Here is a 14,041-nt window from a genome sequence, read left to right as displayed (position 1 = left end):
TATCATCTTATGCAGCTTCATTTGAGGCTCAACTGCAATACATCCAATCTACATATACAGTATATATACTGTATGCTTTATGTAGTCTGTGTATTACCTGCTATGCTAGGTCAGATAAATAACACATAATTAAAATCCATGGAAGCCTGTTTATGTCACATGGGGAAAAAAATGATGTATACCCAATTCATTATTATGAGATAGTAAGTCACAGTTTTGTCCCACACTTATGAGATGCTATGTCATAATAATGAGATACTATTTCAAAATAATGACTTATAATTAACACAAAAGTGTAAATTTGTGTTGGCGATTTGCATTTCAGGGAATCTAAAACACTTCTACACTCAAAAACAAGAAGAGTGGTGCAGGTGGAGAAGCAGAATAAAAGGAGAAGTGGGTGTGGCGCCCCCTGCTGGTTGCACCCAAACACTTGATTTTGAGGAAAACCTTCAAACTGATGAGAAGAAAAGTTTCATTAGAAATTAAACTAAAACACAGACGTGCTGAAAACACCAATGATCTATGTACATTCTGCTGTAGATTAGCGTGCTTAATAATTTACTTAGTGATAAATGAACTCTCTTCAAGAGAACTATTATGTCTATGCATGCATCCATGAGCCACCACAATACTGGACGTGCTCTCGGTGACGTCAGAACGCAAGGTAGACGTCGCCACTCCTACGCTGCTGACGTGTACGTAGGGAAGTGGCTGTCGTCAGTGTGTAGCAGTTAGCATTTAGCTTGGCCCCCTTCGTGAGAAGTTTGTGTCGTTGACAGGCGTCTGTGGAGTCGTCCGAGTCTGTATTTGTTTATCCGCTCTGGCAGCGGAGCAGCAGCCACGGAGGAGCAGCTGCTCAGGTAAGGAAACGTTCAGGACCAACGCTCACCGGTCAGTGATAGCAAGCTAGCAGGCTGTGAAGCTAAGTGCAGCAGGTGTAAGCAGACGTGGGTATTATTTTGTCCGAGTCATGTATTTCTGTTGGTGGACTGGACACAGAGGGAGGACACTGTGCTGCTCCCACTGGAAGCTGGCGGGTACAGCTTTGTTTTAGTCCTGTCTGCGGTTTGTGAGGACACAGTGAGAAGAAGAGCAGCTGCTCAAAGCACAGGCACAGACAAAACAAAAAGCAATCCTCACATTTCCGTGTAGAACATACACACAGAATCTATCATTTATCTGTCAGGCTTTAGTGATCTGGAGACAATATTTAACTGTCAGTTCTGGCGATATAGTGCTTTGATTTGCTCTTATGTCATAAAGAAAACATAAAGGAGCATTACTGTACCACCTGACACCACCAAATTGTTAACACTAAAAAATACCGATACACTGTAACATTGCGATGTTTCAAAAAATATTATTTTCCTGTAATAAGTTGAAGCGCTGTATCAATATTGAAAAATGGTTTTAATGATTTCTTTGTTATATTGAGTAAAGAAATCAGAAAATATGCACATTTAAGTAGGTGAAAAATCTGAAATCTAATAAATCGAAAATCAAAATAGTTGCAGATTCATGTAGTATCGAATAGCTGTAGTAGAACTTTCCAGCAGGTGAAATTATTACTCTGTATATTATTATATGTGCTAGATGTTATGATTAAGATGATCTCCAGTCTATATGTATGGAGTTTGTAATCAAAGCACAGTTTGTCATCAAATCACTTTTTGTTATATGTTAACCTTATTTTCATCTCTTTTAACTGATCATCAGAACCTGTACGCGTTGTCGGTTTACAACCCGACTTCATCAAGACACTCAAGTTGTTCCACCATACTTGTCCTGGTTGTCCTTTCCAGAGGGGAGTTTATTAAGCTGTAGTGAGCAGTTTAGTAAAAAGTCTGGACAGTTGTTGTAACCCCAATCAGGTGCATAAAAGCTAAGTTAACCCACTCTGTTTTCCACAGGTGTGGTAGAGTACACCAGCTTTATAAAGAGGCGTGAGTGACCTGCTCGGCAACCATGGGGAAAAGGCGGGTTCCAGATCTGTACAGAGCCCCGTTTCCCTTATACTCCATCAAAGTGGACCCTAAAACAGGGTTGGTGATCACAACAGGAGGAGGAGGTCCCTCCAAGACGGGCATAAAGAATGCTGTGGTGAGTCGTGAGCAGCTGTTTTACAGCTTCAGTCTGTAATTTGTCTCTGAAACACCTTTCTTCTTTGAATAGAAACCTGGATTCCAAACTTCCAAAATCTCTGGATTTGTGATTTTGTGTTTCAGCATTTCCTGGATCTTCAGCTGGTTGGAGAACGCCAGTACAGTGCCAGCCTCCTTCACACTCATGACACTGACATGCGTGCCAACATGAACATTGCTGTAGCTGATGGTGTCATCGCTGTGGGACAAGACGGGGCTTGCAGCCTCATGAGCTTTAAACACCACACACAGAAAGAACGAGGCAAAGCTGCTGCTACAAATGGTAAACACTATAAAGGGAACATCACTTCATATACACTCTGCAGTTCATAAACCAGTTTGTTTCTTTTGTATGGAGTAAGATTTTGTTGTTTGACTAGTAGGGAACAATGTGCAGCAAAATAGTGCCAGGCGACGAGCTGGGAAAGGAGACAAAGGTGGACACGATGGGGCCGCAGCCTCTGGGGATGCGACCGATATGAAGAATGAGACAGCTCACATCTCTGTCAAGGTTTTGGCTGAAGTGCAGTCGGATCTGAACCCTCAGGATCCGCTACAGAAAGTAGTTCGCTTCAGTCCTGACCTGAGCCTTTTGCTGACTGGAGGAACAGACGGACACATCCGAGTCTGGGAGGTAAACACTGACTAGTAATTAAGCAACACTCAAGTGTGTCTGTGCACACCGCGCTCAGGCTCTGTAGCGTGATCTGCGTTAGCCCGATTCATTTGTTAGGCAGTTATGTTTCTTATATGGTGCTGAATAAGGTGGTGAAATATAAAAGTAACACCCATTTCTGATAATGAATGCATAGTTAAAGTACTTCACCATGATAAAATGACAGGTTTGATCATCCTGGTTCTTTCTGTGTGGACACATTTTTAATTCCAGTTATGAGCAGTCATACATGGAGCTAATCAGATCTCCTGGGGCCTTAGATTTTATTGTTAGATCGTTTTATGATTCAATTCAATGAGCGTGTATGTTTTTTTTGTTTTTTTTTAACCACCAGCAAACATTTAGAGAAGGAAATTAAACAATTGACTCTGTTATTTTCATAGTTTTGTAGTAGAATTAACAAGAGATAAGCCCTGACAACATTTTTAAAATGTGCACTTTATCCAAAGATACAGCATGAAAATTAAGACAAACCTCTTTGTTAATCTCCATTAGGTTTTTCAGATTGAATGACCTACTGTACTTGCTCATGCTGGAGAATCTGAGTCTGACAGTTATTTACTAAGAGACATTTTTTCTAGATTTAAACTGATGGAAACCTAAAGGTATATAAGAGGGTGCTGTTTACACCGATATGACCAATCGTATGTACTATAATTGATGTGCATTGTTGTCTTGACTCTTGTACAGTTTCCATCCCTAAAGAAGAAGTTTGATTTCAAAGCACATGAAGGAGAGATTGAAGATTTGGACATGAGTCCAGGGAACAAGGTGAAACACTGACAACTCCTGGTGTGGATATTTAAAGCAAGCTCTGAGTAATAACCACTGCAGTGTGTTGATTCATGAGTAATGATTAATATGCTGTGTTTTGTTCTCATGCAGCACCTGGTGACTGTTGGCCGGGACTTTTCCTGCAGCGTATGGACTGGTAACCAGTTGGCAATGGGCCTGAAATGGCATGAAACCTTGCCTGAGATGGCTGAGAAGACTTACCGATACCTGGCCTGCAGGTCTCTTCTTATGTGAAACACTTTGCACAAGCTGTTCACGTCAACACAATCATGCAACATGACCTTACATGTAATGTTTCATGTGTTAAAGGTTTGGAAAGGTAGAAGACCAGAAAGATGCCCTGAGACTCTACACAGTGCAGATCCCCCATAAACGAGAAAGAAGACCTCCTCCTTGCTACCTCACCAAGTGGGAAGGCAAGAGCTTCCTGCCCATGCTGACGGCTCCCTGCGGCGCTGAGGTTATCTCCACTCTGGCTGTCAGGTGACTGACTGAGGCCGGCATGTGTTCTGTACTTTTTGTCGCAGCCAGACACATAAAAGCTAAAGCCTAATCTGATTGTCACCAGTAGTCGCAGCCTTTATTTGTGGCTACGGCAAACTACAGAAGCTACCGTTACATCCAAAATTCACACACCCTACCCCGTCATTTGACGCGACCGAACCCAACCTGAGCCCAACAATCATTTCTGGATTTTTGGCTGGGATCTGTTATCCATGCTCTAGTTTTGTGGTTTATTTTATAACATACTAGTGAACCGAATGCTTCTCAGTTGTTCAGTTACCAGGTATTTATCTGGACTTCACCCGTAACAATGCGCTGATGCAGTACATGTCATGTTTTATGGTCTATTTGACTCTAAATGGAGCTGTTATTTGAAAAACGGACATCATGATGTATTGAATTAGACCCAAAACCTCCGTCACAATGAAACAATTGTGGGAGCAAACACTTTGCAGTTGGACATCTGGGCAGCAGTGTTATATTTACATAGTGATATTAATAAGACTTTTTTTCTCTTTTGATAGTGACTCTGGAACATTTCTTGGACTTGGAACTGTGACAGGATCAGTAGCCATCTACATCGCGTTCTCCCTTCAGGTAAGGGCATGTCCTAAACTAACGGTGGCTTAAATCAGCGTAAACAGCACCACTGTATGATGGAAACCTGCTCTGTCTCTGAATGTGTGTGTGCAGAGGCTGTACTACGTCCAGGAGTCTCATGGTATCGTCGTGACAGACCTGGCCTTCCTTCCTGACTTGCTGAAAAAAGGCAAATCGATCAAAGGGGATAATGAAACGGCCATGCTGAGTGTGGGTGTGGACAGCCGCTGTCAAGTACATTCTGTAGCCAACCGAAGTAAGTCCTGCATCATCATCATCATCATCATCATCATCATCATCATCTTTCAGGGAGCACAGCTCAAAGCTCATCCTTTGTTCTTTTCCAGCATCCTTCCCTATCTGGCTGGTGCTGTTCTCCTGTGGCCTCATGGTGGTGGTCGTCATCCTGCTCCTACAGTACACGTTTCCTGGATTTATTTAAACCAGCAAAGGCTGATGGAGCACAAACACATCTTCACATGAATTCTTTTGCCACTGTCGACACCAGCGGTCCTCAGTCCAACATCCAAATGTCCCAGTGCTCTCCTGCTGCTCCCAGCCGAGTCCCTCCTGCTGCAGCGCTGACTCTGATTAGCTGTTACTGCACCCTGACATTGTCCACCCTTGGCTCTTACTCAGGGTTGTTCCTCTCAGATTTATGAAGCCAGTGGATTCATGCCTGGACAGACTGTGGATTTTTACTTTGTTTTCTATCAATTAGTCTTAATCATGTATGAAAACCCTGTTTGAGATTTGAAGGACTCTGGGTCGTGAATGTTTAAAGGGTGGGGTCTTTTTATTGTCATATTTAAATAATAATGTAAAATTATATAAATGATTGGCACATAATGTGTCCTGAGTTGCTCTTATCTGCTAAGTATTTTTGTCTATACAGTACGGTGGCCCTGAGCAAAACACAAACGCAAATCACAAAACACATCACAAATCAAAAACACAAACGCAAATCAAGAACACAAAAACATTAACTCAAAACGGAAACACAAATCACACAACGCAAACACAAAAGCAGAAAACACGAAAACATTAACTCACAAAGCAGAAAACACAGAGTTTCCATACCAGACTGATGGAGCTGGTGAGGATGATCTTGACCGTACACCTGTAGAAGTTGCTGAGGATTTTGGATGACATGCCACATTTTCTCAGCTTTCTAAGGAAGTACAGTCGCTGCTGTGCTTTTTTAATCCTCTGCTGTACATTGTGAGACCAAGTGAGGTCCTCGCTGATGTAAGTCCCGAGGAATTTGAAGGTTTTCACTCTGTCCACTTCTGCCTCACCTATGCACAGTGGTGTGTGCTGCACTGTCTTCCTTCTCACGTCAATGATCATCTCCTTGGTCTTTTCTGCATTCAAGGAGAGATTATTGTCCTGACACCAGGCCACAAGTTCTGCCACCTCTCTCCTATACGCCGTCTCCGACCCACCAGTAATCAGTCCGATGACTGTAGTATCGTCTGCAAACTTTACGGTGCTGTTGTTGATCTGGGTTGTCGCACAATCGTAGGAGAAGAGGGTGTACAGCAGGGGACTCAGCACGCAGCCCTGGGGGGTCCCGATGCTTACAGTTCTTGTTTGTGATGTGCAGTTGCCAACTCTGACTGACTGGGGTCTGTCATTGAGGAAGCTCAGCACCCAGTTACAGAGACCAGGTGTCAAACCAAGAGTGAGGAGCTTAGCAGAGAGTTTATGAGGAATGACCATGTTAAACACTGAGCTGTAGTCTATGAAAAGCAGTCTGACGTATGTATCCTTGGCCTTGGTTTTGAGTTAATGTTTTTGTGTTTTTTGATTTGCGTTTGTGTTTTTTGATTGATGTGTGTTGTGTTTTGTGATTTGCGTTTGTGTTTTGCACCTCAGGGCCACCGTAATACAGTTGCAACATCCTCACCAAACACAGCAAAGACATTGGAAAAGAAGCAGAGTCTGTTCATTTACTAAAAAAAAGGAAATCAAAAGCTGCACATTCCCTTCTTTTATGAACATTGCTAGACGTTGCCCAGCAGGTGTTAAAAAATGTGAATAGATTTTAAAAATGATCCCTATATATATATTGTTCTAATTGACATGGACAAATGTAAGAAATAAAATATCAGTAAGAAACAACTTCTCGATGTGAGGTGTCCTTACACCATTCAGTTACATGTGCATGATATGAACGTGGCTCATGAGACTAAATGTGAAAGTGGTCTGGTCAAAGGTCCATTATAACAATTTCTATAAAGAACTAACAACAATATTTTCCTGAAACATGTAGCATGAGGTGAAACATTTTGGTTGCGTGTCTACTTTGTAAATACAATGTAAAACTGTCGGTCAGTGCAGGAATGTAGACTAATGAATCGCTCATGCTCTTGTTCTCCAACAGGTGGTGCCATGTGTTTGTTAGTGAAGTTGTCACACTTTGTTGATTTAACCCACCTTTGGTTCAGATGCTGTGCTTCCTCTGTGGAAAAGCTTCTGAATGTGAGGGTAAACTACTTAAATTGTCATTATACATGATGGATTTGCTTTGTGGCAGCATAAGGAATGAAAATACATTTAAAAAGGTAGGAAAATGAGGTATAAATGCAAAGGTAGTTTCTTGTTTTGCAATAATTCTACACTTTTTTTCCCCAGGGGTACTAGACAGAGCACCTTGAATGGAATCAAAAAGCAACTGTTATCCTACTCTGCAGATTCAATACATAAATTTGGCATGCTTTTTTTCCCCAGTACAACATCAACAAAGGTCTTGATGTTGCTTCTGCAGAAGGTGAGCATCAGTTTCTGTGGGAGCCAGTTCCCTCAAGCAAGAAGAGTCTGTTGGGCCTTTTTGACCATGCCTGAGTCTATGTTAGATGGCGAGACACTTAAGACACATAAAAGCTAAATCTGATTGTCACCAGTAGTCGCAGCCTTTATTTGTGGCTACGGCAAACTACAGAAGCTACCGTTACATCCAAAATTCACACACCCTACCCCGTCATTTGACGCTACCGAACCCAACCTGAGCCCAACAATCATTTCTGGATAGACAAGGAATGTAAGGTTTTCCACACTTAACGCTGCTTCTCCGTTCCACTCTTTCTGCTTTCTGAAGTCAATGATCATCTTTGTTTGGTTTATGAGGTGTTATGGAGAATGTTTTTGTCCTCACACCATCAAGGTCAAATGTATAAGAACATGCCCGTTGCTCCAAAGTGCTTTATGATGCTTAAAGGGGACATTATTATTCACATATGGACATATTATTTCTCCTGAACCTGGTTCCCTGGTGTCCTAATGAACATGTCTGTGACATGCTTTGGTCAAAATACCTTAAGGATGAAGCACCATAGCAGTTCAATCACCCTGCCAAAACAGCCCTGTTCAGAATGTTCTGTTTAGTAGTATCTCTTTAGGTCCACCTTTAAATGAAGAAAAACGAAACTTAAGGGACTGAAAATTGCATCAGCCACAGAGGCTACTGGGAGCTAAACAACAGTTAGAATTTGGAAAAGTGATCGTTTGCAGGCTCTAGCAGGCACATTGTCATCATATATAACATGTATCCACTGGACAGATAAATCCTCTGAGGCTGGAAGTTTGTGTAGAACTCTGTGCTGCACTGAGGAGCTAGGAATAGAACTTTTCGCGGACTTCCGGTTTTCTGCATTCTTTCCAGCATTCTCGCATGTTTTATGGACAAAGCGGAGCTCCACGAGACAACCATTCCAGGAATTTAGCGCATTGTGACATACCAATGAGTGCGGAAATCAACATCGCGTGTTTCACCTCCTGTACTTGGACAGGAGGAGGACCACAAAAACATGAGTGAGTCATCTTTTTTCACACTTTGCCGACTGATGGGACCTCCAGAGTCCCAAATATAAAATGTCCCCTTTAAATGAAGTTAAGGGAAGCAATAAAATACAACAAGGAAAGTCCACCAAATAAAATGAGTAAATTGATAATAATAAAATAATAAGTCCGGCAGACAAACTCACAGTTTGGGGCCTATCACAGAAAAGGCCCTGTCTCCTAATGGTTGAAGTCTGGAGCTCCTGGAATGCTTGTATTCCTTCAAGTGTGTATGTTTGTGTATTTATTGAGTCTCACAATGGTTGTTCAATATCTGCCTGCCTTTGTCCCGAGTCACCTTAAATGTGAAAACACAAGACTGTGATCCTGCCAGCGCTTTGAAGGCTTTCCAAAGGTGTGAGATAGTAGTCAAAGAGGACGCATGTTTCCACTATAAACGCAGACCTCTGCTGAAGATCAAGCATTTCAAATTAGAGAGCAAAAAAAAAAAAAAACCTGCTTTTTCTCAGATGAAAAATGTGTCCTGGGGTCAAAAACATATAAAATACTGACTGCCTTTTAAAGCCATTTTCAGTTTAGTGAGCGTTAAGGATAATATGAAACAGACATAGGCTGCCAGTGAGACTCTGCTTCTCACAATCTCCAGTCCATAATAGTGAAAAACACTTTTGATTGTTGTTCAACCTGACACTGACAGGTAAAGCTGCTTCCTCATCTATTACACGTATTTTGATAACACTGTCATGTTAGATTATGGTAATTTGTTTCTAGTCATCTCCCAAATAAAGCTTTACTAAATCTGAAAGTTCTCTGTGACATGTTTGTCTTCTGCAAACCATGGGAAAACATTACATTGGTGCATTCTGTACAGAAACAAAGAGTTAGAACGCTGTGTTCTGCTGTGTCACGTCAACGTCTTCAAACTGACAGAGTTCACGAGTGCTTGAGGCAAAGTTCTCACCAGCAGGTGGTGTGTAGCATAGCAAGACGTCCACGAAGCTGGAGACCACGTTTCAAGATCAGGCATCAGACGTTGTGGCTTGTTTATGAGGACAAAACAGTGTTTTTATGGAGAAATTGCAACATGGTTTTTTGTAGAGAGGATGTTGTTGTCATGAGGGTGGAAAAAAAACAAAAAACATGATCCCTTACTCGACTTAACCAGGTGCTTTTTGTATCGAAACCTAACCACAACCATCCTCGTTACTGCCAAAAGCACCACAAGCGGAATGAAAAACAATATCACAGTGATATGCACGTCTGTAGCGTGTAAATAAGTCACGTCATTTTGGTTCAGAAACGTGTGCTCACGTGTATCTGTGGTTTGAAGAAACAGACAATGGCGACATTGAGCGTGTGCTGCCGCGGCAAACACAGTGAGAACTTTATCAGATTGTTGACGTATCACTATGTTCTCAAGTCTGTCATGGTCCAAGGAATGTCCAACGTTCACCCAGAACATTTCTGACCACACTGTTGCCTTCGGGGGAGGATTGACACGGTCTTTATCAGGGCTCGTGGTTTGTAAGTTGTTGTTGTTGTTGTTGTTATACACTCGCTGGTCACTTTATTAGGTACACAGAACATCTACTAAAGTGTCAGGAGTGGCATCTGGTGGGGCCTTCTGCTGCTGTAGACCATCTACATCAAGGTTTGAGGCAATAAAGTCAAGGTCAAGGTCAAAGGGCATACTGCACAGAATAACAATTGAAACTCGTACAAATTGGCAAATTGACTTCCTGTTGAGTTGAGGCCAAGGTCCCGGTCCACTTATTTGTTTGTATGTCTTGAGCTATAACATGCTCCCACCAAGCTTCGTGAAATTCGCTGCGCATTAATTTTGGCTCACTTTCCACCTTAGGGGGCGATATAGAGCACTAGGGCAACGCACGGGTCAGGGCACTATGCCAATTTGCATTTTTGCCACGTCTGACCTCAGAGTTTTTATGTGTTAACCCCTTCAAAGATGACTGCAAAACCACACAATAACAATCACATATAAAGCATTGCATGGCCAGGCTCCAGCTTATTTGGCAAACTTAATTACACCCCTACACACCTGCATGCTCTCTTAGGTCTGACAGCCAGAACCTCCTCTCTGTCCCATTTACACATCTAAAATCCTGTGGTGACCAAAAATGTGGAATGCTTTACCCATCCATCTCAGCGTTGTTGTCTCTGTAGACAGTTTCAAAAGACAGTTGAAGACCGACTTGTTTAAACAAGCATTTGGTTAACATTCTGTGCCTACATAAACTTTCTTTTATCTCCTGCTATTGTTGCTATGTTTTTATTGGACTTTGGTATACTTCCACGTTTTATATGTGCTCTTGTATTATCTAGCTATGCTGCCATTGTAAAGCACTTTGTGAATGTTTTGTCTTTATAAACATGTATTACTTATGTTTACATGTCCAAATGATGCTGTTGCTATCATGTGATTAAACAGGCAGTTAACTGTCTGTGTATTTTCAAATGTATCGTGGTTCACACTTCATGGTTCCCTATACCAGCACTAAAGATGTTTTTATTTTTTTAAAAGTGGACAAAGTCTACCGGTTGCACAACAAACTTTGCAGTTTGACATGGGCCATGTCAGTTTTTGGAAACTAGAAGTTCACAGACGTCACCTGCAACCCAGCTCCTACTGGACTGTACGTGTCCACTCATATTTTCTGTGCTTTCTTGTCTTTTTTACCCCCAAACAGAAGCAAACAACATCATCATCTTGAATCTCAAGTCATTAACCATTGAACAAAAAAACTGAAACTTAATATTGAGGACATAAATTCCTCAGGACATTTTTTTACAGATGTTTTAAATCAAGTGAGAAGTCGACCCAGTTTCCCATAATCATCCATTCAAGCAGGCTCATCATGCAAACCAGATCCACAAATTGTTACTCTTATTATTAATATTTAATAATAAATATTTAATAATATTTATTGCTCAGTCTTGTACTTATAACATTGTCCTTTAATGTAATTTATTATATATAATAAGGTTAATAACCTTTTTAACCTTATCATTTCTTGGTACAGTTTGTTCTGCAACAAATCACAAACCACATTCATACATATGTAAACATCTATTTGGCATTAAACTGATTCTAATGAACGGAGGAAACACATTTTAAAGCAGGTTGCTCAATCACAACGACGACAAAAAGATGCCTACCCCAACTTTAAACGTGTTCTCCGACACAATTTCTTATCATTTTCCTACTTTATCTTTAACCTTCACATCAAATAAAATCTAGTATTTTATCTTTATCAGTTTATCGGTTCACAGCATTGTCACCAGTTTGAATTCTGATTTGAAAATGGACATTTCTGTTATGCTCTCCCCTGTGTGTGTCTGTGTGTGTGTGTGTGTATTTTCTCTGGGTACTCCTGCTTCCTCTCACAGTCCCCACATGCAGAATGGGGTAAGAGTAACTGGAGACTCATGAATTGACAATGACCTCGCCATTCGCCTGATGTAAGACAGGATTAACTCCAGCGCTTCCTGTGACCCATAAAAGGATAAGCAATAGGTAATTAAAAACCGAATGAATGTAATCTTTGTTCTCCTCCCTCCAATAAAGACTGAAGACATACACCACATTAATTATAGCTGTGTGCATATTGCTTGCCATTAAATGTATTTAAAATGCACAGAAATGTGTCTTGGACCACCATTCTGACAGTTCTACAAAACTGTGAGATCTAGTAAGGAATGAACGTTACAGCTGGGCACCCTGAAGCACCTTCCTGAAGGCAAGAGTACTGGTGCTCTTCAGTCAGGACATGAGAGGGCTCTGTGGAGATCTTTTTGGCCGGCCTCAGTTTGTGTTTAGAGCAGCTGTTGAGGAAGCAGGTCTCCAAAGGTTGGCCCACCACCTGAGAACAGATGCTGAGCAGTCTTAATATCCTGGTTCTTCAGTTGGACAGAGAGGCCCCAAAACCAAACAGATGGACCTCTATAATACAGGGTAATCTGTACGGTGGAACACAATAATCTGTCGAGAATCTCAGTCTCTGGTCTTCATCAAGGGCCACAAGTGTCTGCTGTAGTACCAGAGGCACAGGGGGCCTGGGAGCCTGAGGGTTCTGCGCAGTATCTTGGCTGTTCCTAGGACTGCGCTTTTCTGGACAGAGATCTCAGATGTTGTTCCTGGAATCTGTTGAAACCGCTCTCCCAGTTTGGGGGTCACAGCTCCTAGTGTTCCACAGTTGCCTTTACTCCTCACATCTTCTATATCTCCTCTCACAACCCTTCACATTTCAGTCGACTTCCATCTTGATCCTGGGACCTTCAGTCCATACACAGATGTTCTTGTACACTCTTCCAGCCACTTAGTTGTGGCATACCATGTACACCTTCCCAGCCAGCATCTACTGTGATGTGCTGCCCTGTCTCAGGGGCATCTTTACATAGTCTACACCAGGGTTTCACAATCCTGGGCCTGGGGACCCACTGCCAAGCATATTTTCGATGTTTCCCTGCTCCAACACGCCTAAATTCAAATGGTCAGCTCATCAACAACCATCGCAGATGCCTGATAATGACACATTTATTTGAATCAGGTGTGCTGGAGCAGGGAAACCGCTAAAACATACAGGGCAGTGTGTCCCCAGGCCCAGGATTGATCTACACCTTGGGTCCTGCCTGGTGAGATAGACCCCAGCCTCCATTGATCTATTACACTCACGGTTATGCATTGTTCTGAACTCTAGTGGCTGTTTTCAATGGTAAAAGCCACTGTGGTTCATATTGTGCACACATCACCTGCACTTATTGATTTTAGATGAGATATTTTTTGGCCATCCAACATTTATCCAAGAGTTCATTGTTCTTTGAGCAGTGATGATGAAGATTTGTCTATCTGGGAGGTTTGTGCGCCCTGCTGCTTTTATCCTCCGCGTGAACTGAGCAGTGGTAGAGCCACAAGCAGTCAAGCGGTGAGTAATACGGGAGTTCCAGAGAAAACCCTGTCGTCTCTCATCCCACACATTCACACACCACAAGCCTTTGTGGGGCCTCGGCACGCTGACGTCAGTCGGCTCATGGTTAGAGCGAGTGGGAAAGATGTCACACTGCTAAAAATGGATGACGACTGCGCACGCAAGTGTGCCAAATACCAAGGCCACACTAACAAGGAGGATAAAAAAGACTGGCCACACTTTATTTGAAGTGCTGCTCCAAGTGCAGCGTAGGTGGATTATGTGGTCGTAGGCTCTCTCTGTTAGGATAACATCGACGACGGCAGTTTGATATAATGAGTACAGTGTGGAAAATGTGCAGGCTGAACACAACAGGCAGCCGCCGACATAATGATGATATGAAGATCAACAGACACCGTTAAGTCTCTAAGTTTTTTTAAATTAATAGTGAGGCAAAACATCAGGACCATGCACTTCTCACAATAATATGATCAGCTTTGGGCAATAATGTGTTACTCAGTAATATAGTCGTGTAATCTGATTACTTCAGTGGTGTAAATAGGTCGAGCAAAGTCAGCTACAGACTTTTTAAAGGA

The 14,041-nt window shown here is 42.1% G+C and overlaps 1 protein-coding gene across 2 annotated transcripts; it reads left to right on the top strand.

Moving 5' to 3' along the window:
- Nucleotides 1-725: 725 nt before the first annotated feature.
- Nucleotides 726-6,114, top strand: preb (prolactin regulatory element binding). 2 transcript variants are annotated; one of them, XM_083893416.1, is made up of 10 exons: nucleotides 726-863; nucleotides 1,720-2,103; nucleotides 2,229-2,427; nucleotides 2,528-2,778; nucleotides 3,511-3,591; nucleotides 3,706-3,833; nucleotides 3,925-4,098; nucleotides 4,644-4,716; nucleotides 4,813-4,975; nucleotides 5,067-6,114. In XM_083893416.1, the coding sequence occupies exons 2-10, from the start codon at nucleotides 1,969-1,971 to the stop codon at nucleotides 5,159-5,161; spliced, it is 1,299 nt and encodes a 432-aa protein (XP_083749542.1). In that variant the 5' UTR covers nucleotides 726-863; nucleotides 1,720-1,968; the 3' UTR covers nucleotides 5,162-6,114. The 2 variants fall into 2 exon arrangements, with proteins under 2 accessions (XP_083749542.1, XP_083749541.1); XM_083893415.1 differs by having other exon boundaries at nucleotides 2,525-2,778.
- Nucleotides 6,115-14,041: the final 7,927 nt, after the last annotated feature.

This window comes from Microchirus variegatus (assembly GCF_963457635.1).
Source record: "Microchirus variegatus genome assembly, chromosome: 1".
Lineage (NCBI taxonomy): Eukaryota > Metazoa > Chordata > Actinopteri > Pleuronectiformes > Soleidae > Microchirus > Microchirus variegatus.
Note: the sequence above shows the minus strand (reverse complement) of the source record. Positions and strands in the feature narration are given on the sequence as shown.